The sequence below is a fragment of the Diospyros lotus genome, chromosome 9, assembly GCF_014633365.1.
Source record: "Diospyros lotus cultivar Yz01 chromosome 9, ASM1463336v1, whole genome shotgun sequence".
Taxonomy (NCBI): Eukaryota; Viridiplantae; Streptophyta; class Magnoliopsida; order Ericales; family Ebenaceae; genus Diospyros; species Diospyros lotus.
In genome coordinates, this window is record NC_068346.1 from 26,298,170 (window position 1) to 26,324,465 (window position 26,296).

The following is a 26,296-nucleotide window of genomic DNA, read 5'->3' on the forward strand; positions in this document are numbered from 1 at the left end:
ACCAAGTGTATCTAGTATACGCATCAACAAAAATGATGTAATATCGAAAACCTTCCATAGACAACATAGGTGTTGGTCCCTAGAGATCAGAATACACAAGCTGTAAGGGACGAACAACAATAATCTCATGAGAAGCAAAAGGAAGTTGATGCAATTTACCTATTTTGCAAGAATCACAAAAAGACAAGTTAGAAGATGAACAAGAAATTCCAATTTTATTCAATACTTTTTGTAGTACATTCAAAGAAGGGTGACCCAATTTATTGTGCCAATCTTGGCAATTACTAGTGTTTTGAGCTACACAAACATCTTTTGATAGTTCATGAACAAATGAATACAGTCCTTTACATGCTCTGGTAGTATTGCATGAATTAGATGAAGTAACAACTGAAGGAACTGAAAGTGGCTCTAGGGAGTGAACAGGAGTGCTGGTTGCAGCGAAACAAGGTGCTGGAACTAGCCGATATAGCCCATCCTTAAGATGTCCCCGTAGAAGTGTTGAAGGAATTAAGTTGTATTCTGTTCTTTAGTTTGTATCAGTTAGCTTTCTGTTTGTAAGCTTAGTTTGTTATGTTTAAAATGTTATTAGAAGTCTAAGCCTATCATATAAATAGGCTTATCATTTCTGTTTTGAATAACAGTTGGACGAGGCATTATTTTAGATTCTCTTTTCTTCTTTCGTTGTTTCTCTCAACTCTTTAATCATCTTTACAAGAAGAACTGCCCCGGATTCTTTGTCCGTGATAAAACAGACATTAGAATGAAATTCAGCCACCACATTATGATCTCTAGTGAGTTGAGAAACACTAAGGAGATTTTTATGTATACTAGGAACATGAAGAACATTAGGTATACAAAGAAATGAATTTGAAGTAGTATTTAACACGCTTGAACCAACATGAGTAATCGGCAACTGCTTACCATTGCCTATAGTGACTTTGTCCCCACCACGATAAGGTGAGTGAAGTGACAGATTATTCAGGCTCGAAGTAATGTGATTTGTGGCTCTTGAGTCCACAAACCAGGCTGGATCAGAAAGAGAGGATTGAGGAGAAATAAATTGAGAGGATTGTGGAGGAATAAACTATTTTGGAGAACCATGAAACTGTGAGCCTGTTATTGATCTATTCTCATTAGTGTAGGTCCATTAGAATCACTAAAGGTTGCCATGTAAGCACCTGAATCAAATTGATTTCCAGTATTAAAATTTCTAGTAGGTCTACCAGTAGTCTGATTGTTCACTTGAGTAAAATTGCGGTCAAACCGGTAATAGCACTTATCCACATAATGCCCTGGTTTGCCACACAACTGACAATAGAATTTTCTGTTTGAATACCTCCCTCGACCTCTACCTCCTCTAAACCCTCAACCTCCTCCTCGTTGCGTATATCCGCCTCGACTATATCCAAAATTTCCATTACTTTGATGTGAAGCCACATTAACATTCATATTAGACTACATCGACTCAAATTGTAGAGACGATTGAGGCACATTCTTAGCAGCCAATCTTTGTTCATGCATAAGCAACAAATATTGAACCTTCTCCAGATCTATATCGTCCATCTGATATGTTATCAAGCTCACCACAATATCATAATCTCGATCTAAACCGTTTAGAATAGCAAGAAGCTATTCATCATCACTTAACGGCTCTCCTATAGCTGCTAGAGAATGACTTATAGTCTTAATCTTCAAGCCATAGTCATTAATTGACAAATTCTCCTTTTTAACAGACCTCAGCTGCTGTTTTAATTGAAAGGACTTGGCAATTGTTTGTCTAGCATATAATTTTTCAAGATAGAGCCATACCTCGGCAGATGATTCGCATTGAATCACTTGTGCCAACACTTCTTCAGTAATTGTTGAGAAGAGCCATCCTAGAAGCAACTGATCAGATCGAAGCCAGCTCATATATTCTGGATTCACCTCAGAATTCATCGTTGAATTATCACTCGTGGAGTCAATTATGTATTTTGGAGAAGGAGAAGATTTGTTCAAGAACGAAATGAGGTCGAAGGCTCGTACTGTGGCTAAGATTTGAGCCTTCCAAAAAATATAATTCTTCGAATTGAGCTTCAAAGGAATGAAACTCTGTAAAATCAGTAGAGAGAGAAAACTTGAGCACATAAGTTTAGTAGGAATGAAACTCTATAAACTTGAGCACATAAGTTTAGCAGGCTATTGGCTCTGATACCATGTAAGAGGGAAACCCTAGGGCATAGAGTCTTAGAGATCGAGGATAGAGAGAGAAAACTTACGTGCTCAAGTTTATTTTTTATAAAATCAATCTACCGAATACATTACATAAGCTGTATATATATACATAAAACAGAATGAAACATAAGTAAAACATAATAAAATGCTATCTGAACGTCACATTCTCTTCAACACAGTCAACTCATTTTGAACTCACGCAAAAATAGCTGAGACTTGAAATTTGCCCTGTCAACAGTTCAAGAGAATAGTTGATTGTTTTTGTTGAAATGCCAAAAATGGTCGACTCTTTTAGAAAAACAGTCGACAGTTTTAGGCTTGATTTCATCAGCCCATAATAAAGGCACAAAACGGTCGACAATTTTACTAACATGGTCGACAATTTTGCCTTTAAAGATAGTGTTCATGATTTGAAAAATATTTTGGCACTCTTTAACACATTTGATTTCAAAATAAATATAAAAAAATTGATTTCAAAATAAATACAACAAATTTTGCAAACATTGAAAACATATTTATCCTTTGGCAGTTTGTATTTTTCATTTTCAATTTCTAAAGATAAAATATAGTTCATTTTCAAATTCTAAAGAAAAAGTTTTTCATCATCAAAATGTTATCAAAAGGAAGACATCATGAAAGAGTAAAAAGCAGAATGTGGTATCTTGATCTAGTGCAGAATCTGAATATCGAGCAATGGCACAGTCAACATGTGAACTTTTGTAGATCTATCACCTGATGAGCGAAATTAGATTGGACAGTCCTCTACCTATGACGTTATGGTGTGATAATCAAGTTGCTCTTCATATTGCATCAAATCCAATTTTTCACAAGAGAACCAAACACATTTAAGTTGATTGTCATTTCATCCAAGGAAAAATCCAACAAAACCTCATATCAACTAGTCATGTCAAAACAGGCGAACAACTAGGTAATATATTCACAAAGACATTGAATGGTTCTAGAATTGACTATCTATGTAACAAGTTGGGCATGATTAATATCTATGCTCTAGCTTGAGGGGGAGTGTTATCTATTGAAACTATATATATAGAAACTTTGACAACTAGAGGATTCAATGTTGTAAGAATAGAATGTGTAGGAAAGTAAACTCTGTAAATATAGAAAGTAGAACATCTTAAGCACAATCCTAGGATATAGAATGTATATATAATAGTGTAATGTGTCTTTGCAATAATAAGAAAAATACATAGAAGTTCTCTCTCTTTACAACTGCAAAATTAGAAATTTTTTCTAAATATGGAACTTTTGCAGTCAAGGTGAGAAGCCAATTTTGAGGATTAACTTGACGGCCTCAAAGAATGATCTTGGGCACAAACTTTTAGCATGTTTTAACCTAAGTAATATGTTCATTTTGTCTGGGAATTTGATAAATTAAGAATTTTGCATAGTTCTGAAAAGCGCGAGGCACAAAGGGTCCTAGAGCCTGAGGCACGAGGCACACGAGGCGAGGTGCGCCTTTGCGAGGCGAGGGGAGGCTTTGCAAAGCAAGGCACACCTTTTAGAAAAAAAACTCAAAATTTTGTAAAATCATAAAAAACTATCAAATTATCAAAAATAACACATGCATATCATTAATGATTCATTATTTTTAAATTCTAAACTAATATCATCAAAGTTGATTCATTCATCATGCAAATTCTAAACTAGAAACATTATCAAAGTTCAAACTTAAAGTCTCAAATTCAAACAAGTACCAATCATCATGCAAAGTTCTAAACAAATATATAAACACTACAAGTCCACAATCAATAAAGAAGTTTTAATCAATCATCATCAAGGAGATCATCAACATCAAGGTCAATATCTTCATCATCCCCTTCAATCAAGAAAATGTTTTCATTTTGAAAAATGCTATTTTTCTTAGTCTGGAAGATTAACGCATTATAAGGAGACATAAGAAAATGTTTTCATTTTGGAAAACTATCTCCTAATATTTTGATAGCTAATATTCATTGTTGTTAAAATGATTTTTAATGAATTTTTCAAGAAATAGTAGGTATGTATTTTGGGGGTGGTAAAATCGCTAAATCCTGAGTTTGTACTAAAATCAAAATTTTATTTTTTTATTCTTATGGATTTTGATCTTTTAGATATTTTTTTTGAATCCAAATGGGCTGTACTTTCTTATTTACATTTATGTATTAAAGTAAATGGAAGGTAAAATATAAATAAAAGAAAATATGGACATTTACTTAAACTAAAGAAATATAAATATGTTGTAATGTATACATGTTGGACATTTACCTAGGTTTCATGTGGCGCGCCTCTCGCCTCGGCGCCTCACTATGCAAGGCGCGCACCTCACTGAAATCGCCTCGCCTTGGCCCAGGCGAGGCGCTGAACTGGCGCCTTGCGCCTAGGGGAGCGCCTTTAACAACTATGGAATTTTTTAAGAAAATTCTTCTCAGATGGACTATTAAGTCAATTGTGGTCATTGTGGAGGTTGAAATTTGGTTAAGCATGAGGGCTGTAGAGACTATTTATTTATAAGGGAATTATGGTCAATTTATAGCTATTGTTATTGGGAATAGTTAAAATGCTGGTGTGGTCATTTTCATTGTCCATCTTTTTTTTTTTTTTGGATCAATAATAACTATATGCATTGATCAAAATGGACTATACAAATACACTGGGCATACGTAAGAGAAACAAATGAAAGGACCAAGTCTAATGACCCATAACAAGGGATTCAAAATGAGATAAAACATAAGGATACAAAGAAAAAATAATCCTGTATACTTGTGTTTTAACCCTACAAATGATGTTGTCCACAGATGGTCTTTGGCCTTAAAAAATGTGCCGATTGTGGGTTGTCCATAAGTAGTAGACTGTGCTAACTAGAACTATTCTCTTGGCCTTAGGTTGCCAAGAAGATCCTTGACTCTCTTTTTTGATCCATTTTAAAGCGCTGGAAATGGATGACATAGATCGACGGGTGCCAATCCAAGCTTTAATCTACCCCCAAATCCCCAAACTCACTGAACATTGGAAAAATAGATGCTGGTGGGATTCATCACATGAACCACAAAGCCCGTTACCTCTCACAATGTCCAGAAAATGCAGGTTGTCCTTCGTAAGCTATTTGGATAGCTCTGCTGGCCAAGGTTGTCCTTCATTATTACTGAGCCCTAAGATAAACGCCTGTTTAGGGGGCACTACTGAATACTAGACATCCCCAGCCAAAATTTTACTGGAACCCTTTGGACGAAAGTGATTATAAACAGATGACATTTTAATGGTGCCTCCTTGATTCTAGCTCTCAAATAACTGAATAGCTACTGCCACTGACCCCTCCGAGCAGTACAAAGAATCTTTGATTGCAAATATTTTTTTCATTAGAGGAGAGTCATCCTTTTTGCATGATCTCTCCCAAATTGTAGAATACCCAAGGTAAACATGGTTTACCCATCTGACCTAGAAAGTGTTTTTTGCTATGGAAGTTCCATAAAACCTTGGCCAGTAGAGCCAAGTTTCATCATCTTAGATCTTTAAAGCCCAAGCCTCCTTTTTTCGGAAGGCAGACATCTTTCCAAGAAACAAGGGAGTCAGTGGAATTCCAGAGGAACTACCTACATAACTGAGTAGTCTTGTCTATGACAGCAGTTGGACTAGGCAAGACAGTGAGCCAAAAGCACTCCTCCCCCTGGAGAATACTCTTGATCAGCTTTGATCAACTTGCATAGGATAGAGATACACACTTCCAAGCTTTAATATGACTAGCAATTATGTATATAAGAGGCACGTAGTAATTAACTTTGAGCTTGGCAGCTGCAATCGGAATGTCGAGATACCGAAATGGCATTTGACCCTTCAAGAACCTGGATAAATTCTGGATGGCCTCAATGTCATGATCATCAATACCGGCATAATACATATTAGACTTGAAATCATTAACATAAAGCCTAGATTTGGCTCCAAAATTAGAGAGGCAGTCTAAGCAGATTTTAACTGATGGAATGTCCCCTCTAGCCTACAACATAAGATCATCTGTAAAAGCAAGGTGAGTAATATGAAGGCTGCCACAGCGAGGATGAAAATTAAAATCAGAGCTGTCAGTCTCAATCTTCAGCGATCTGGAAAAGTATTCCAGATACAAAACAAATAGGGACAGGGACAAGGGATCCCCTTGCCTTAAACCTTTCCTCCCTTTAAAGAACCCACATAAGCTGGCATTGATTAAAAGAGAAAAGGAAGTAGTAGTGACGCACTCCATCACCTAGTTGATATAAGTAATGGGGAAGCTGAGACCATTAAGAACATCCTTAATAAACTGCCAGCTAATAGAATCAAAAGCCTTCCTGATATCCACCTTAGCGATCCAACGAGGAGAAACTCTCTTACGATTGTACTTCCTCAGTAATTCTTGAGCTAAATGAATAATGCTTCTACCTTGAATGAATGCTGATTGAGCTTGATCAACCAAAGAGTCTAGGATGGGAACCAAACGAGCAGCCAAGATTTTGGAGATAACTTTATATGTAACATTGCAACACGCAATTGGTCTATAATCCTGCACCATAGATGCATGAGAGGATTTAGGGATTAAGGCAACAACAGTATGATTCACCTGTTTCAAAAGAGAGCAGGAGCTGAAAAATTCTTCAATCGCTTCGCAAAAATGATCTCCCACAATATGCCAGACATTCTTGAAAAAGCAGGATGAGTATCCATCTAGGCCTGGGGACTTGTCCTCCCCTATGCTAAATAGGGCATCTTTAATTTCTTGTCTAGAAATAAACTTGGTAAGGTTCTGAGCTTGATCATTAGAGACTTTCGGCGCAACATCAAACACAGAAGCATCAATCTGCTCACAAATGCCTTTTGTACCCAACAACTCTTGGTAATAATTGATAAATTCCTCTTCAACCTGCTGCATGGAGGATGTGGGGAACCCATTTGCCTTGAAGACTGCTGGAATGAAGTTCCTTTTAGCATTCCTTTTGATCATCGCATGAAAATTTTTTGTGCATTTGTCACTATTAAGGAGGTAGGAGCATTTAGCCTTCAGGGTGAAGAAGTGCTTTCTGCCTCAGTTGGATTCCTAGCTTTCCTCCTTAGCTCAGTGACTTTGGATTGCAAGTCAACATTCCTTGGCTGATCATGTAACTCCTTATAGGCCAGATCAAGGATAAGAGCTGCTGTTTTGGCCTTTTCAGAGATGTTTGAGAAGTGTCTCCTAATTAACTCCGTAAGATGCCCCTTTAGACTGTGTAATTTTTTGCATAAAGTGAACTTCTTAGAGCCTCTAATTCTCATCCTCCAATTCGCACAATCCCTTGGAACTCAGGATGAACCACCCACATATTATGGAACCGGAAGGGCTTTCTTTTGGATAGGACTTCACCAAATAATGATACAATTAAGGTAGAGTGGTCAGATAGACAACCAGGGGGCAAGAAATTGGCGTGGGCATGAAGGCCCGCAAGCTGCCACGAATTATTCACCAAAGCTCTTATCTATCTTACTCCAAACCTTATTGTTCATCCACGTGAAGAAGCAACCAATGGACTGAATATCTGACAGCCCCACAGAATGACAACATTCAATGAAGTCCCTGATTTCATATGGGGAAATTTCAGATCCATTTATTCTCTCCCCATTTCTTAGCACATTGTTGAAGTCTCCTAACAATAGCCACGGATCATGACAGTGCAAACCCACATCAATAATATTGTTCCAAAGGGCCTTCTACTCACAATAGAATGGAACTCATAAATGAAACTAATGTGAACTAAAGATTGGGTCACCTTGCAGGTAGCCTTGCAATGAATGGCTTGGGGGTTGACATCAATCAGCTCAATAGAAATTTTATCTGGATTCCATAAAATTAGGATTCTACCCACAACATACAAATTAAAATTTTTCGCCTCGGCCCAACCTTTAAATTTCCTGCTCAAAATCCATTGAAGCTTATCATGATTGATTTTTGTTTCCAAGAGACCCATAACATTTATGGACGGCTTCTTAATGAGGTTCATGACCTTATTATGTTTTAGGGGCTTTGTAAAACCCCTAATGTTCCAACTAGCTACTATCATTATGATATATGGAGGGTAGAGCCCTTCCTAATATCTTTCTTTGGTTTTGAAATCAACTTCTTTGTAAAGATTCCTTTGCCCTTACTCCCTTTGCCTTCAATCTTGTTCATAATTTTGTTGTCAGCACCCTCATCAAGACATTCCAGATTAGTATCTGTTAGATTAAGAACCTTCTTTTTCTTCCTGTTAAAAACCTGGAATGGGCCCTCTTCCTAAGCACCTTGGTCTCCGGAATCCGCCTCAGCTTGTTGAATGAGGGATTGGGCCTCACTACCAACAGCTTCTTGGATAATCTCCGTGTGGACTTTTTTAGGTGGGTTAGATGTGCCAGCACCTTGAATTCCTTCCTGGCCTTTATTAGACTGGTTTGTTGGGACAACATCCTGGTCTTCTTTATGGGCCTCATTGCCCTGGCCTGATGGGCCGACATCCTGGCCATCTTCATGAAGATCACTAGGTTGACTTGGTGGACCAACTTCTTGTACATCTTTGTGGCCACTGCTGGGCTGGCTTGGTGGGGCTTCCCCTTGACCTTCTTTCTCCTTCATAGACGAGGCTTCTATAGATGCCTTACATCCTGCCAAGGAATGCCCAATAACCTTGCACACTGAACAATACTTAGGTTCATACTCATAGACAACTGGTTGTTCTCTAATTTTCCCAGATGGAAACTTCATTCGAACTGACCTCACTAGCTTCTGTGATGCATCAATCTCAACCATAATTCTAGCATAGGACACTCTTTCCTTTGATGCCGTGAGTTGGTCTGTGGTCAAGGGCTTACTAATTTTGGAACCAATTTTGCTTAGAATAGTCGAATTCCAGCAATCAAGAGGAAGACCAAGGAGTGTCACCCATACTGGCAATAGACTGGCATCTTTATCATCAAATTCAAAGCAAGAAGACATAATCTTCAGCATCAATGGTCTCCCATAAACAAAAATAGGGACCTCTTGACAAAACTATATTTCTATCCTATTCATTCTCAAATTTAAATATCAACCATCCACTTGAATGAGCAAGATATTTGTATTTAATATTCCAAGATTCACATAATTTCAGAAGAGCCAACTTACCTGAAAATCTGTCAGTGAAATAACCCACTAAGCAAAATCCCTAGGCTTCTTCAACAACGTCCATATCCTGATTGCTAATTTCAAGCTCATCCAGAAGATTCACTAGAGTTTGGAGATCTAGTCCCTTATTCTGGGATCTATTATCTTTGAACAGGCGAATCCATGGGGCTGGAACATTAGCTTTTTTGGGTTCACCGTTCACCTTATTGGTGCTCTTAGAGGAACCTTCCACCGACGTGTCTCTTTCACCCAGTGTCTGCGAGACATTCGGAGGGTCTGCATTTTCCGAAATCGAGGCTTGGAGGGATGCCTTTGTAACAACAGCTTTAGTGGGGCCTTCATTTATAGTTGCTTTCTGCTTCTTCTTAACCATGTAGGTTAAATGCTTAACCGTACATAGGCAACCCATCTCCAATCGGAGGACCCACAATTGGAGACCCACAACTGATAGTTGAAGCCCCACTGAAAATACCCAAAACACCTTGAATCAATGTCCTAGCCTCCGACTGATTACAAAATCAAAAACCTTTATAGAAAAATATAAATTTTCCTTGAAGCAGGAAACTTCCAAAATTCAAATTTTGAATTTGGAATAGCAAGACCTAGAGAATGGATGAATCCTTATAGAATAATCACACTAAGCCACACCCGATAAACCTTTCCCACGGGCAGAAAAACTCCCGAACAACGAATAGAAGAACTCACAGATTCAAGGAGGCAACAACGTGAAGGTCACCAAGTCGAGTGACTCACCTTGCTTGAGAGCTTCTCTCTCTAACCACCTTTTTCACTTGTTCTTGTCCATCTTATTTTCTCTACTTTTGACTATTTGGGGACATTATATTGTAACCTCTGACGACCAATCTAGTATCTGAAATAGAAATAAGGTAGTTCCTCTGCATTTCAACCAAGTCTTGAAGTTGGTGCTTATGATGTCAATGAAGTATTTTTTTATGGAAAGACATGTAATCCAAATAATAATCACAAGCCTTAATCCCACTTGTGGTTGGCTACATGAACTCTAGACCACCAACCATCTCTATCCATGGCCATCTCCCCAATCTGGATACTAAAAGAAGTATAATGATGAGGTGTTTAAATATTGTTGCATCAACTGCTGATATCAATTCTTTTACTAAGAAGTTCTTCATGTAGTGTTTTCTAAGATTTCTTAGGAATTAATATGTTTGGATGCTTGTCTCATTGTTTTGTTACTGATATGATCTATAATGAGTTCACATCCTTTCTGCAAAAGTATGTCGATACTATACTTGCAAGAAATTTTTTCAATAATGACAAAATTTTCCCACCTAGAGAAGGAAACTTTCAGAATATAGGAATGGCATAAAAATTCAGAGTAGGTGTAAGCTTTTTGAATATGAAAATAAATGATATTGTGCATCATTTCTTCTATTGCATTAAATGTTGGCTGAAATATAGCTTTTTTATTTGGTCACAACTTTATGATAGATGTGAGATCAGATTGTGGCTGCCCTTGTATCATGCATTGGCAGTAGATTGCCTTTCTTATTAGGTGATTACAACTCTCATTTTAGTTGTCTTTATTAAGTTTCTCGAATTGTATAGCTAGTCCATGGTTCATCCTTTCCTCAATCCACTGCAGGATCCTGAAGTACTCAGTGAAGTTATTGATAATAGTAGAACATCCTTGATAAGGATGAATTTCTCTCTGGAAGAAATCAACTTTGCTATTGATAAGCTTGGTATGTGGAAGTTTCTGCATATTACAACTTTTTTTGTTTTTGGTGGTTTACTGAAGCTTTCTTTTATCCTATGGGTTTATATTAATTTTTGCTCTTCTATTTGACCAAATAAACTTCGGAAAATATTTATAATTCACATGCTGTCTTGACATTGCCTTGGTCTTACTGAACTTACACGAGTGTATGGAGACCTTCTCTCAATGAAAAATGTCCTCTAGCCCATTCCAACATCATGCGTTCAATTTTCCAACAATCAAACTTTGTATACATTAAAAGCTCATGTTTTCTTGCACAGAGTTCACAAAATCACCTACCTATGTTTTCATTCTACTTGAAGAGTATGCCATGATTTTGGAATAAAGTTTTCAGCAGTCTTCTGCTTGTCCTTTATTTCTCATGAAGGTCTAGTGTGGTGAATGCAGTTTTGCTTTTAGAAGTCCTAAATTCATTCTTTGTCATGTATGGAGATGTGTTATTGAGGACTCTTTTCCCCGTATTTTGCATCCTGATGCTGTATGTCAGGTGAAGATGCTCCAATCAGTGAACTGGTGGATTTTATCTTTGCTGCTCAGATAGCCAAAGACCAAGGCCCTGATACACGACATGCTGACGAAGAAAGGAATGAGGTCTTTTGACAATTCTACTTTTATTGCATTTCTTTACCTATATCCTATTCATGCCTCATTGACCCATTACATTACAATCTTTTTTTACATTCTTGGACTTTTCCTTTTGTGTGTGTGTGTTGGGGGGGGGGGGCGTTGATGTCTATGGTGATGTCTATGGTGTGTCATATTTTTCAATTAGAACTCCAGGTAGAATGGTTGACCACCAACTTGTGTTTGTGCTTTACTGCATTTTTTTTCTCAATGGTTTTCTTTGGAAAATGTGTGATGTTACCATCTTATATGTGAGAAGACTGCAGATGTGACAATTTATGTGCATTTTGTGGATGAGAGGATATTAAAATCAGAAACATTCTTAGATGGACAGATTTTTCTTATGCTGTATGATGAGTTCAAGCAGGTTTATCGTAGCTCCCCTGTGATCTAATAAATTTAGCATGGCGATTGATAGTACAATAATTGATTGTGAGTTATAGCTATGTTGTTGGTTATAAATATAGAGACTGTTAGAGTATACAAGCACTTGGCTCTACCTTTAGGGCAAGGTTGATGGCTCTGGTTTTAATTCACAATATTAATGTCAAGGTTAGTGGAGCTTATTCTCTGTTTCTGATTTTTAATTACCTTAATTTCTGTGTTCAATATCGTATGGCCTTTTCCAAACTAACCCAATTATAATAAATAGGAAACTTGCACGGAATCCTTGTTTGGAACAATGGACAAGACACTTCACTTGCTTAAGGTTGGATTTTCTGAGAATCAAATTTCTGCAGCCATTGAAAAGTGTGGTGGGTAACTTCTTCAATTATATCTCAGCTTGTTGATGCTTTAGTATAGAAGATAGCAATTTTGTCCATTTAATTTTGTTTATCCTGTTCTTCAGCTTCTTGCATTTTTCCTTTCCTCATCATTCATTTTCTTTCAGTTTTTGCTGTTTTCCACAGCTCCCAGAAAATACTGATGCATATTTTTGTGTCCTTTTGTACCATAATTGCCTGTAATTTGGATTTCAAATGTTTATAGTTTTTAGTTGTTGCCAGGAGTATGGTGCATATTTTTTCTTTCAATAATTAATGATTCACAAATATTGTTAGCAAAGGGCTGAATTTAACTGTACCTTGGCCAGCAATAGGAACAGTGGTTCCATTAGCAATAACAATCTGTTTAGGGCTAACAAGAGGTTGGTAAGTGTCAAAGGAATTTATGTGAGGGGTCATGTGATCAGTAGCTCCTGAATCAAGGACCCAATTGGTATTCCCAGCAGTTTTAAAGGCAGAAAAACACTCAGAATTGGTGAGTTTACCTTGCTGTGCAAGTGAACAGGCTCCATCTTGGAGAGTTTTGAGGAAATTCTTGAGTTTGTTCATCTCTTCTGCATTCAATTGTGACAGCACCAACAGATTCAGTTTTACCTGCTGATTCAGCTTCCCCTTGATCTGTGCTGGAAAAATAGGCTTGACAACTCTTAAATCCGCCTGTCCTGCTTAGCACAACTTCTTTGCCATGGAGTTTGAAGCAATTATCCTTAGTATGCCTAGGTTTTTTGCAATAACTGCACCACAAACCTTCTCGTCCTGAATTTTTCCACGAATTTTCTGCCTTTCCTGCTTTAAACCGAGATCCATCTCTATGGCTTGACACCATGTCTGAGCCTTCAACACTGTGATCTCCTAGCATAGCCATCCTTCTGTTTTCCTCACTTCGAACAATGGAAAAAACCTCATTAAGAGTAGGTAATTTTTCCCTACCAAGCACTTGGATCCTCACTTGATCATATTCCGGATTAATCCCTGCTAGAAACTCTACAATCCTGTCCCTTTCTTGAATTTGTTTAAATTTAACAGCATCATTGCTACACTCCATCTTGATATCTTGATAATGATCTAGTTCTAGCCACATCCCCTTCATTTTATTATAATATTCTGTTATAGTGGATGCCCCTTGCCTTGTCCTACTAATCTTAGTCTTAACCTCAAAAATCACCGAGGCATCTTGAACTTTAGAATAGGTTTGCCTCACAGTCTCCCAAATGTCCCTAGCTAATGTTAAAAACATGAAGTTTTTACTTACCTCCGGCTGCATGGCACTCCAAAGCCATGACATGATTGATGAATCTTCAATTTCCCATGCTGTGAAGGATGGATCCGAATATTTTGGAGGGGTTCTGGTCAGGTGGCCTAGCTTTTTGCGGCCTTTGAGGAATGTGCTCACAAGTTGAGACCATTGCAAGAAGTTTCGCCCATCAAGTCGGTAGGAAGGATGGATCCCAGGCAGATCACCCCCTCCCATTGGTTACTGATCACTAGGATAGGATTCAACAGTGGTAATGATCGGAGTCGCCTCTGATATCTCGGACATGTCTTAAGAAGATTGAGTTTGGAAAGGGAAACTAGAAGTGCAGCAGGAACAAAATTGCTAAACAACAGAACAGAACAAAACAGCAATTAAGACTGGGCTGAAACTCTAGAGGAGTTCGGCGCAAAGAAGTGCAATGAAGGCACTATTAGGGTTTCGAAAACATTGGAAGGGAAGGGAAAGGCTCTGATACCATGAAGGAATTCAGAATTATACTTTCATTCATTCTAATCTGATGGATACAACAATCCTCTTATAGAGGGAGAGATTACATCAAACATGGAAACTATCAAAAAAGAAACTATCTCTAAGGAAACAAATTAAAACACAAAGAAGTAAATATACAAAGAAGGAAATATACACTAAGATACATATGGACATAATCAATAAAGATTCCTAAATGATAATTAGGAAAGATTCCTAAATGGTAATTAGAAATCTTTCCTAATCTAAGTAGATCTCTTAATATTCTGATAAATCAACACTTAAAAAGGCCCTATATGGACTTAAACAGTCTCCCTGGGCATGGTTTGGCAGATTTTCTAAGGCAATGAAGTCTATGGGATATGCTCAGAGCAGAGGTGATCACACTCTTTTTTTCAAACATTCAGGTGAAAAAGTTACAGCACTCTTAGTGTATGTTGATGATATAGTTGTGACTGGAAGTGATATGGAAGAACAACAGAGTTTAAAAAGAAAATTATCTGAAGAATTCGAGATCAAAGACCTCGAGGTACTTAAATATTTCTTAGGAATTGAGGTAGCCTACTCGAAGACTGGAATCTTTCTATCACAGTGCAAGTACATTCTTGATCTTCTAGCTGAAACTGGAATGACAGGAGGAAAAGGGTCAAGTATACCTGTGGATCCTAATCTCAGATTGCAGGAGAACTCAGAGGGACAAATGGTAGATAAAGGGAGGTTCCAGAGACTTGTGGCCAGATTGATATCTCTCTCACATACTAGTTCTGATATTGCCTTTGCTGTCAGTCTAGTAAGTAGATTCATGCATTGTCCAACCGAGGAGCACATGCAAGCTGTGCGGAAAATCCTGAACTATCTAAAGGTAACACCAGGTAAAGGCATTTTGTTTAAAGTAGGGACTGAATTGAATGTACAAGGATTCACTGATGCAGATTATGGTGGATTCTTGGTTGATAGGAGATCCACTACAGGCTATTGTGTGTTTTTGGGGGGAAACCTAGTGTCTTGGAGGTGTAAAAAGTAAAGTGTTGTGGCAAGATCTAGTGCAGAGCCAGAGTTTAGGGCAATGGCCCTTGGATTGTGTGAACTTTTGTGGCTTCAGATTATCTTAGAAGACTTGAAAATCAAGGTTCAAGGTACTATTGACCTACTTTGTGATAATCAATCAGCTATTAATATTGTCCATAATCCAGTACAGCACGACATAACTAAACATATAGAGATTGATCGACACTTTATCAAGGAAAAATTGGATGCTGGGTTAATTCGAATTCCATATTTGCCATCTGAAGATCAAGTGGCAGATGTGTTGACTAAAGGGCTAGCTAGAAGAAGGTTTGATGTTTTGATAAGCAAGTTGGGAATGGTTGATATCCACTCTCCAGCTTGAGGGGGGTGTTGATTTATCAGAATATTAAGAGATCTACTTAGATTAGGAAAGATTTCTAATTACCATTTAGGAATCTTTATTGATTATGTCCATATGTATCTTAGTGTATATTTCCTTCTTTGTATATTTACTTCTTTGTGTTTTAATTTGTTTCCTTAGAGATAGTTTCTTTTTTGATAGTTTCCATGTTTGATGTAATCTCTTCCTCTATAAGAGGACTGTTGTATCCATCAGATTAGAATGAATGAAAGTATAATTCTGAATTCCTTCAAATATTAATCAACATCTCAGACATTATGGTGTGAAAATATAAAGCATCTCCCATGATTCATCACTGTCTTTCATATAATTGTGATTTTAAAACATAAGACAGTAGTTGTTCTGCAATGTTGACCTATTGACGACAAGGATAAGGGCTTACAGAGTATATGGATGCATTTTATCAACAAATCTGGCACAGAACTAAAAGATTATTTTCTTTCATTCACGTAAAAGAATATTGTAAATTTTAAAGTAACAAATTGTATTTGATTTGAAGGTTTGATTCTATGCTTAATAAATGCATCTAGTTGTAGGCAGTTAAGTTTGTGCATGTGCACCAATGCGTTAATTTATTGAGAGCTGTCGGTTGTTCTCAAAGGGAGTTGGATGATATACTTGCACAAGCTAAGTACACGTTCTCTCCACCACCGTGCCCAAAAGAAAATAAAAAAAATCCCTTCCCCTAGGTATAGAGGCGGAGGTTGAAGTTTACTTGGATTGAAATAATAAACATGATAATTGCAATTTAATTGAAATTATGGCTCTTGATAGAGTGGAATGACAAAAGAGAAACCATGCAAGGTCTAAGTAATTGGACAAAAAGCTGTAACTTGAGCTCTGTCAGAGAAACATGATATATTTTAGTGAGCCCCTTCATTATGAAGTTAAGATTTTAGAGAAATGGTGACTTAAATTGGTACTAGAGTTGCAACTTTAAGAGGTCTTTGGTTCAAGTCTTTGTTATATGTGATTATTCCCCATTAGCCATGTACTTGTCCACTCTTGTTGTAACAGCTTTGGCCAATCTTGTTAGAAGCCCATCATAAGCACATTTTTCTTTAGACCTAATGAAAAGCTGTCATGGTTGTCATGTGACAACCTCTTCCTCAAGGTGTTGTCATGTATAACTTAGAAACCCCTGGGGAAAGAAATTATGAATATTGTTAAAACATATGTCCTACAAGTTGGGTTAGGAGAGAGGCAAAATTTTGGAATTAGATGGTTTGGTACAAGAGGTACCTAGGGGAGAGAAGATCATTACAAGAGGAGACTTAAATGGTCATATGGGTGGAGAAGGGAATAAGTATAGAGATGTACATGGAGGTTAATGATTTGGAGAAAGAAATGATGAAGGAAAAGTTATTTTGGATTTTGCCATATCATATGACCTCATCTTAGCCAACACTAGGCCTAAAAAAAGGAATGACCACTTAATCACATATAAAAATGGCGTATAAACCACCCAAATAGACTGCTTCCCTTTGTGATTAGTACTACTGTTATTGTAAGGATTGGAAAGTTATACTAAGAGAACGCTTGAGCACTCAACATAGAGTTTTGTCCATTGATGTTTAAAGAATGGAGAAGAAAAAATGATACAAAACAGAGCCCAAAAATTAAATGGTGGGATTTAAAAGGTAAAAAATAAACCCTTTTCAAGGAAAGAAGTCTGGCAAGAGAGATTGGGCCATAGAAGGAGAGGCTAACTAAATGTGGAGTGAAATGGCTATTGCTATTGGAAACACGACAAAAATGGTTCTAGGAGAGTCATAGGAAAAAGTCCTAAGACAAAAGGAGTCTTCGTGGTGGAATGAACAAGTATAAGAATCAAAAGTAAAAGAACTTGCTACAAGACTTTAAATAAAAGTTGTAATGACGAAAACTAATAGAGGTATGGTTTGGCCAAAAGTGAAGCAAAAAAGGCAGTCAATAAAGCAAATCAAAAGTTTATAAAAATTTGTACTCGTAACTTGGTACAAAATATGAAGAAAGAGATATATATAGACTAGCTAAAACAAGAGAGAGGGAAACAAGTGATTTAAGCCAAGTAAAATGCATAAAAGATGAAAACCAAAAAGTACCAGTAAATGAGAGGGTGATCAAAGAGAGATGGAAGGAGTATTTCTTGAAGTTAAATGTTATGTTGGGGCATCTTAATAACTTTGTAGAAGATAGAACTACATGTTCTACAAACATATATGTTGAAATTAAAAAAAAAAAAGCATTAGAAAACATGAAGAATAGTAAAGTAGTTAGACCAAATAATATATTGATAGAAGAATGGAAATGTATGGGAGAAGAGGACATTCTTTTGTAAACGAAACTATTTAACATGATCCTTAAATCAAAAAGGATATTGGATGAGTGGAGGAAAAGCATTTTAGCGCCTATTAATAAGAATAAGGCATATGTTCATAATTTTGGAAATTGTAGAGGAATTAAGTTAATGCGCCACACTATGAAACTTTGGGAGAGAGTAATTGAGTACAAATTAGGAAAAGAAATTGAGGCATTAGAAAACCTATTTGGTTTCGTATCTAGTAGGTCAACAATGGAAACTATATATTTGTTGAGGTGCCTAATGGAAAGTTGTAGAGATAAACAAAAGAATTTACATATGTTATTTAAAAATCTAGGAAAAGCTTGTGATTGAGTCTCGAGAGAAGTCTTATCGGGTTTAAGTAAAGCAAGGAGTCTAAATTGCTTATGTACAAGTTACTAAAGACTTCTATCAGGGAACATGAACATGTGGAGGATATATTGTGGCTTTTCCAATTTCAATTGGAATAAATCAAAGATATGCATTAAGTCCTTACCTATTTGCCCCCAAGAATTGAAGTTCCCTAACTTACTATACAAATTACTGTTCAGCATCGTCATCAATGAACTGCAAGAAGGTGTTCCAAGAGTTAGTTTCCATGAACCCTTGGCTTTCAATAAAGGAGTGGAGAAGTAGAACCTTTCAAGTCTCATCTTCATGTAGAATTAAAAATTGCAATAAGATTATAACCCTCAAATATAGAACAATAAATCTTTTTTAATAGAGTTCCACTAGAAACTTAGAAATTGTTACCATTTTGTTCTTGGTTGTAACAACTGAAGCAAACTAGGGCCTTTTATGTCACAATTTCTTAGTACTAGAATCTTTGCACGTGACTGCCTAATGCTGAGGGTCAACCATAGGCCATGGGTTTTCTCTAAGTTCCTGCGGGTTTACTGATATACAATTGTATATGCAAGTGTGCTTATATCTAGATGCATTGTTTAAAGAGTCATTTACTTGTCACCTAGGAAAAAAGGTTGGGCTCGCATGGGCAAGAGCCCACTGCATAGGGGCATACACCAGGCCATTGACAATGTGGTGCGAGAATGGTGCTTGGTGGCAGCACGGAGACGCTCTCTGAGAGATCTTAGGAAAAGGTATAGACAAGTACGCGAAGGTGCATCTGATGGTTGTGTCAAAGACAACATGATAGGTTGGAGGCATTAACACACCAAGAGCTCCAAGGGAAAGGAGTAGGTAGGTAGGGGTTCACTTAGGAGATGACGATGTGCTAAGCACTTTATGAGAATGGAATAGAAAGATGTCACAACGCAACAAGGGCATTACAGAATTGGGTGAGGGAGAAAGTCATGACCCATGACTCCTTAGTGTTTGAGGGCCAGTCTTGTGCCATGGGTGTTCTATAGGTTCCTGTGGGTTTATTGATATACAACTGTGTATGTAGGTGCACTTATATCCAAATGTCTTGTTTAAGGAGTCATTTGTGTGTCTTCTAGGGATAAAGGTTGGCCTCACATAGGCAAGTGGCATGCCGCACGAGAGCATGTGCTAGACCCTTGACACTACTAATATGAAGGTAAATCTCCCCTAGAAATCGAACTTTAATGAAACTATAGAAGTCTAGATCTGCATGATAATGCAACACAAGATAAAGATTGTGTAAGCCTGATTTTGATTTTAAACTTCAAATGGAAATCCTCCCACAAATTATGGTTAATTTTCATTCCTTTTGGTTCAACAAAATTGAGCCACTCTAATTCAAATGAGAGCTGAAATGGCTATTATTTCTTTTATGTTTGTAAAGTGGGACATATGTAAAACGTTTGGCAATACTAGAGGTCATAACTGAACTCATAGGTTGATGGTATAGTGCAATGTTAATTCATTGTAGCATAACTATCAAACAAACAACAATACTCTTAAAATTGTAATACTAAATAAGCATTTTGGAGGGGGTTTTGGACTAACATAGCTTCAGTTGCATATGTCATGATGACATTCTCAAGAAGAGTGTAATTTCAGAACTTTGAGAGAGTATCCTGAAGTTTTCCTTTTTAAATTTGTGAACCATTTTGTCTGCTTTTCATTTGCAAATACCAACTTGAATTCCCTCCGAAAGTAGGAAACATCATTTCAGGTAAAATAACCCATCTTGAATTTTAGCTCACCCTGGTTACACCAAATTGTCTTGGTGGAAATTCTTACATTTAATGAAAACAGTTTGTATCTTTATTGATTTTACCATTTCAGAGGTAAAACTTCATCTCTCACAAATTCCATAGTTTTGAATGCCATAATTATCTTCTCTTGGTTGATGACTTCACTATGATGAACCATTTGTCAATGCAAAGGAGTAAGGTGTAAGGCAAGAAATTTTTTTAAAGTTTTATTCCATAGTCTTGAATGTCCCATATTATCTTCTGTTGGTTGATGACTTCACTATGGCGAACCATTTGACAATGCAAAAAAGTAAATTATAAAGCAACAAAAAATTTTAAAGTTTTGCATCAATATCTTTTCTTGGCTTGATGTAGGATAGATCTGCATTCTGCTAACACCTACTAACCACGGGCCCGAGGCAAAATATGGCTCAAAAGCTTAGATTTGAGGACTGAGAACAGGGCTGGAAGTAGTGTTATGAAAATAAATTTTGAAATTGACAATTAGAGAAGAGAGGGAGAGAGATCTTCTAGACATTGCACCAAGGGTTCTGTTGATATGTTTGCCTTTGAGTTAACCTAGAAGATCAATGAAGGCAGTGGCATAAAGCAGCTAAGGTTGGTTTAGATAGGTGGTTAGAAATTATACCCTAAATGTAATTAGTGTAAGTTTGGGGGTTAAACCAGAATTATCTAAATTCCAATTAGTTTCATTGGTAAGTCTGCCCCTGTTATAAATAGAGGGCGAGGGGTAGCCAGTTAGTATGCAATTTTGTTGTCATTTTCTATTGTAACGAGTGTTTTGATCGTTTTGAGAGAAAGGCTAGAGAAAGATAGCTTTGTAATCTTGGGGAATGAGTGTTGTGGTACTTGGGAATAGAAGGGAGGGAACTTGCTGTTGTACTGATCATTTGGTTGGAATAAAGAAGACTGCTCGTGAGGTGCGTTTGATTGCTGGATGTAGGGTTGCAATACTCACAATCGAACCAGGATAAATTTCGGCTTCTTATGGTTTGGTTTTCTGGTTTCTGTTTAAGTTTTATGAATTCTTTACTTTTTGTTATTGTTAGTATTTATTTCTGTTAATTCGAGAGTGTGAAACGTATTTGAGAGAATTGTTCATTTAAATTTGCCTAAACCAATGAGTCTAAAACAAAAATTTGGTATCAGAGCCTTCCCCTAGGATCAAGAAAAGCTTTCATTTCATTTACTTGGTGTTTTTTTTTTTTTTTTGCCATAATAGTATCAAGAATGGCTACAACAAGATATGATATGGAAAAATTCGATGGCCAGAATGATTTCGGTCTTTGGAGGATAAAAATGAAAGCACTACTAGGGAACTTAGGACTAGAAGAGGCTTTAGATGAGGAAAAGAAAATACCCGATACTTGTACTGAAGAACAAAAAACAAAAATAAGTCAACAAAGGAAATAAATCAATAAAAGGGCATTCAATACCTTGATTCTAAGTCTATGAGACAAGGTTCTGCGTGAAGTCTCTAAAATGACTACCACGGAAGGTCACATGAAATGCAATTGTCCAAAGAAAAGGAGGGAATTTCAGGGTAAAGGGAATGCTGAAATATCATCTTCAATTTGTGAATTTGACTATGACAATGCAGATGCACTAGTTATATGTAATACCGAGGGTAAGCAAATTTGGGTGTTAGATTCCGGTCGTTCCTTTCATATGACACCTCATAGGTATTGGTTCCTAAACTATAGGGACATTAATGGTGGTAAAGTATTGTTAAGAAATAGCCAAGAGTGTAAAATCAAAGGGATTGGGGATGTTAAAATTAAAATGCATGAAGGAACAGTGAGAATATTGTCAGTTGTTAGATATGTCCCAGATCTAAAGAGAAACCTTATAGCTCTTGAAGTATTAGATAAAAATGATTACTCCTATAGGGGAGTTAGTAGAGTCCTTAAGGTAACTAGAGGCTCTCTCATATGCATGAAGGCAATCCTTGAAAATGGCATATATATACTGCAAGCATCCACATTTGGTGGAGAGGTAGCAGTAGGAGAGAAAGAATCCTATGATCAAACTAGGCTATGGCATTATAGGATGGCTCACATTAGTGAGCAAGGGCTTAAGGAATTGGCTAATCAAGGGATTGTAGGAGCTGGAAATGTAACAGCCTTAGATAAATGTGAAACATGCATCCTTGGAAAATCAACTAAAGTAAAATTCCCTAGGAAGGCTATCCACTCCACTAAGGTCCCTTTAGAATACATTCATTCTGATCTGTGGGGCCCTTCCCAGGCCTCATCTCATGGTGGAGCTAGGTATTTCCTGTCAATAATTGATGATTATTCTAGAATGGTTTGGGTTTATGTATTGAAATCAAAGGATAACACTTTTGAAACATTTAAAACCTGTAAAACTATGATAGAAAATCAGAAAGATAGCAAAATTAAAATCATTAGCACTGATAATGGGTTGGAATCTTGCAATAAGGATTTTACCCACCTATGTTATCAAATGGTATCCTTAGACATCTTTCAGTTCCAGGGAATCCCAAACAGAATGGTCTAACTGAAAGGATGAATATGACTCTATTAGAGAGGGTTAAGTGCATGATAATCCATGCTAGGCTATCTAAATCCTTTTGGGTAGAAGCGGTTACTATGGCCGCCTATGTGATTAATAGGTCCCCATCCGCAGCCATAGGGTTTAAAAACCCCTATGAAATGTGGACAAGTCATGAACCTAATATAGACCATGTAAGGGTGTTTGATGTATTGCTTATGCCCACTCTAAGCAAGGTAAGTTAGATCCAAGAGCAATTAGGTATCTGTTTATAGGATACTCGAAAGGGGTTAAGGGATATAAATTGTGGAGCCTAGATCCAGATATGCCTAAGACATTTGTAGTAGAGATGTTACATTTGATGAAGGGTCTATTATAAAAGATTTTGAGGAAAAGGGGAAATCAAAAGATGCTGAAAAAGCCAAGGCAGTCGATGTAGAACTGCAAGAGGAAACTAGTGATAGAGGCCTAGATAATTTCTTAGATCAGGAGTTAGAACACCAAGAGGATTATGATGAATCTTCCCCTGGTTAGCAGTAGGAATATGAAGCATCCTCTTCTGGGCAGTAAGAGAATTATGAAGAATCCTCCAGCTCAAAAAATGCCCCTAATCCAGAGAGGTATAACGTTGCTAGGGATAGACAAAGAAGGGTTTTAGGGCCCCTGTGAGATACAGATATTTTGATTTAGTGTCTTATGCACTGACGAGTGCAGCTGCTGAAATAAGGGAACCTTATCATATGATGAAGTAGTGAAATCAAAGGACTCTTAGAAATGGCAAGAAGCCATGAAGTCTGAGATGGACTCTCATAAAAGGAATAAGACTTGTATTCTTGTAGGTAAACCCTTAGGAAAGAGGGTGGTTGACTGTAAGTGGTTTAAGATTAAGGAAGGTGCTGGGAAAGAGGATAAGCCTAGGTATAAGGCTAGGTTAGTGGCTAGAGGGTTTACCCAAGTGTCCGGTATAGACTTTAATGAGGTATTTTCACCTATGGTAAGGCATACCTCAATAAGGATCCTTCTTACAATAACAGCCCAATTAGACTTAATTCTAGAACAAATGGATGTCACTACAACCTTTCTACATGGAGACTTAGAGGAAAACATTCTAATGGAACAGCCTAAGGGGTTTGAGGTTAGGGGGAAGGGAGAGCAAGTGTGCTTATGTAAGAAATCCCTTTATGGCTTAAAACAGTACCCTTGGCAATGGTATAAGAAGTTTGACTCTTTTATGTTGTCCCAAGGTTTTAAGAGGAGTTCCTATGATAGTTGTGTGTATTTTAAACATATGCCAAGGAATATATCTATATATCTTCTCCTATATGTAGATGATATGTTGATTGCTAGTCAATCAGCCATAGAAATCGAGAATCTTAAGCTGAGATTAAGGTCAGTGTTTGAGATGAAAGAATTAGGAGAAGCAAAGAAGATATTGGGTATAGAAATCAAAAGAAATAGACAGCAAAGGCAGCTGTTTTTATCTCAGAAATCTTACCTAAGCAAGCTGGTTAGAAGATTTAATATTTTTGATGTAAAAGATGTATCGGTTCCTTTTGCACAACACTTTAAGTTTTCCCATGAGCAGTCACCTAAAGATGAAAAGGAGATTAAGGAAATGAGTAAGATCCCTTACTCTAATGCGGTCAGGAGCCTAATGTACAACATGGTTTGTACAAGGCTAGATTTGGCTCATGCTATGAGTGTCTCTAGTAGGTTTATGGCCAATCCAGGTAAGGCTTATTGGAATGCTGTAAAATGGACCTTTAGGTATGTTAAAGGAACACTAGGCATGGCCTTGGTTTATGGTGGAGTTAAAATGGAAGAAAATCCTTGCATCTTAGGGTTCACATATGCTGATTTTGCTGCTGATATGGATAAAAGAAGGTCCTCAATGGGTTATGTCTTTTAGCTTTGGGTTCTACCATTAGTTGGAAAACTAACCTACAATCAGTGGTGGCGTTATCTACCATCGAGGCTGAGTATATTGCAGTCACAGAAGCAATTAAAGAGGGTATTTGGCTTAAAGGAATTATTATTAAACTCCTAGGTAGAGATGTCAAGGTTAAGTTGATGTGTGATAGCCAAAGTGCTATTCATTTGGCTAAAAATCCATCCCACCATGAAAGAACCAAACATATAGATGTTAGGTATCATTTCATTAGAGAAATCCTTGAGGAGGAGGAAATAAACCTAATAAAAGTTGCAGGAGAAGATAATGCAGCATATATGTTTACCAAAGCTGTTCCTATATGTAAATTGCAGTATTGTTTAAATATTCTTAATGTTTGTTGTGTTTGAGTGATTAGGTATGTCATGCATTCTCAGAGGAAAGCATGATCAGTCTATCAGGTGAAGAAAACTCAAGGCAAATGGTGGAGTATTGTTGATATGCTTGCCTTTGAGTTAACCTAGAAGATCAGTGAAGGCAGTGGCATAAAGTGGCTAAGGTTGGTTTAGATAGGCGGTTAGAAATTATACCCTAAATGTAATTAGTGTAAGTTTGGGGGTTAAACTAGAATTATCTAAATTTCGATTAGTTTCATTGGTATGTCCGTCCCTGTTATAAATAGAGGGTGAGGGGTAGCTGGTTAGTATGCAATTTTGTTCTCATTTTCTATTGTAATGAGTTATTGTGATTGTTCTGAGAAAAAGGCTAGAGAAAGATAGCTTTGTAATCTTGGGGAACGAGGGTTGTGTGGTACTTGGGAATAGAAGGGAGGGAACTTGCTATTGTACTGATCATTTGGTTGGAATAAAGAAGACTACTCGTGAGGTGTTTTGACTGCTGGATATAGGGTTGCAATACTTGCAATCCGAACCAAGATAAATTTCAGCTTCTTGTGGTTTGGTTTTCTGGTTTCTGTTTAAGTTTTATGAATTCTTTACTTTCTGTTATTGTTAATATTTATTCCTGTTAATCCTAGAGTGGGAAACTTATTTGAGAGAGAATTGTTCATTTAATCTACCTAAACCAGTGAGTCTAAAACAACAGGTTCCGTTGGCATCATGCCTAACGTTAGAATTGCATCATAGAATTCAAAGAAAAGCATCAATGCTTAGAGAAAACTGAAGAATCATTCACTAATGAAAAGGAAAAGTAGTATTTATAGAATTCTAGTAATCCTATTCCCACTAGGATTAGAAAACTTTTCCTATTTGGGAACTAGGCAAAATGGAGATCCTTTCTTTTCCTATTAGAAAACTAAACAAAATGAAAATCCCGCCTTTTCCTATTAGGAGACTAATAAAAAATCTAAAGCTATTAATAATAAGACTAAGAGAATACTATAAATAAAATCCTAACACATAATTAGAATAACCAAAAAAGACATTAGGAAACATTATATAAATGGTCTTAAGTAAGCCTAACAAAAGCTTATAGGAGGGGCTTTTCTCCATAAAAAGAATCCCAAATCAGTGCTTGGCCCATAGAACCAATTTTAAAGACGCATCTTATATATCTTTAGGGGATGCTTCCAATGTCCTCCATCATGGCTGTTTGCAAATACTTCGTGTCATTCTTTTGCATAAATGTTTCTATGTTGTTACGCTTCTTATTCTACGGTTGAGTTACATGGGTTTAAAAAATAAAATTTATACTTGTTAGGGTATTCCAAAGCTCACTGAA

The 26,296-nt window shown here is 37.0% G+C and overlaps 1 protein-coding gene across 23 annotated transcripts in view; it reads left to right on the forward strand.

The window, feature by feature from the left end:
• LOC127809175 (probable inactive DNA (cytosine-5)-methyltransferase DRM3) overlaps positions 1-26,296 on the forward strand; it is an 85,836-nt gene that overhangs the window by 43,020 nt on the left and 16,520 nt on the right. For 22 of the 23 annotated variants that reach the window (XM_052347907.1, XM_052347906.1, XM_052347925.1 and 19 more), the window contains 3 exons: positions 10,974-11,073; positions 11,596-11,699; positions 12,385-12,487. In XM_052347907.1, the coding sequence (XP_052203867.1) occupies positions 10,974-11,073; positions 11,596-11,699; positions 12,385-12,487 (307 nt within the window). Of the gene's footprint in view, positions 1-10,819; positions 10,884-10,973; positions 11,074-11,595; positions 11,700-12,384; positions 12,488-26,296 lie in introns of all 23 variants that reach the window. The other variant, XM_052347930.1, reaches the window with a different exon arrangement.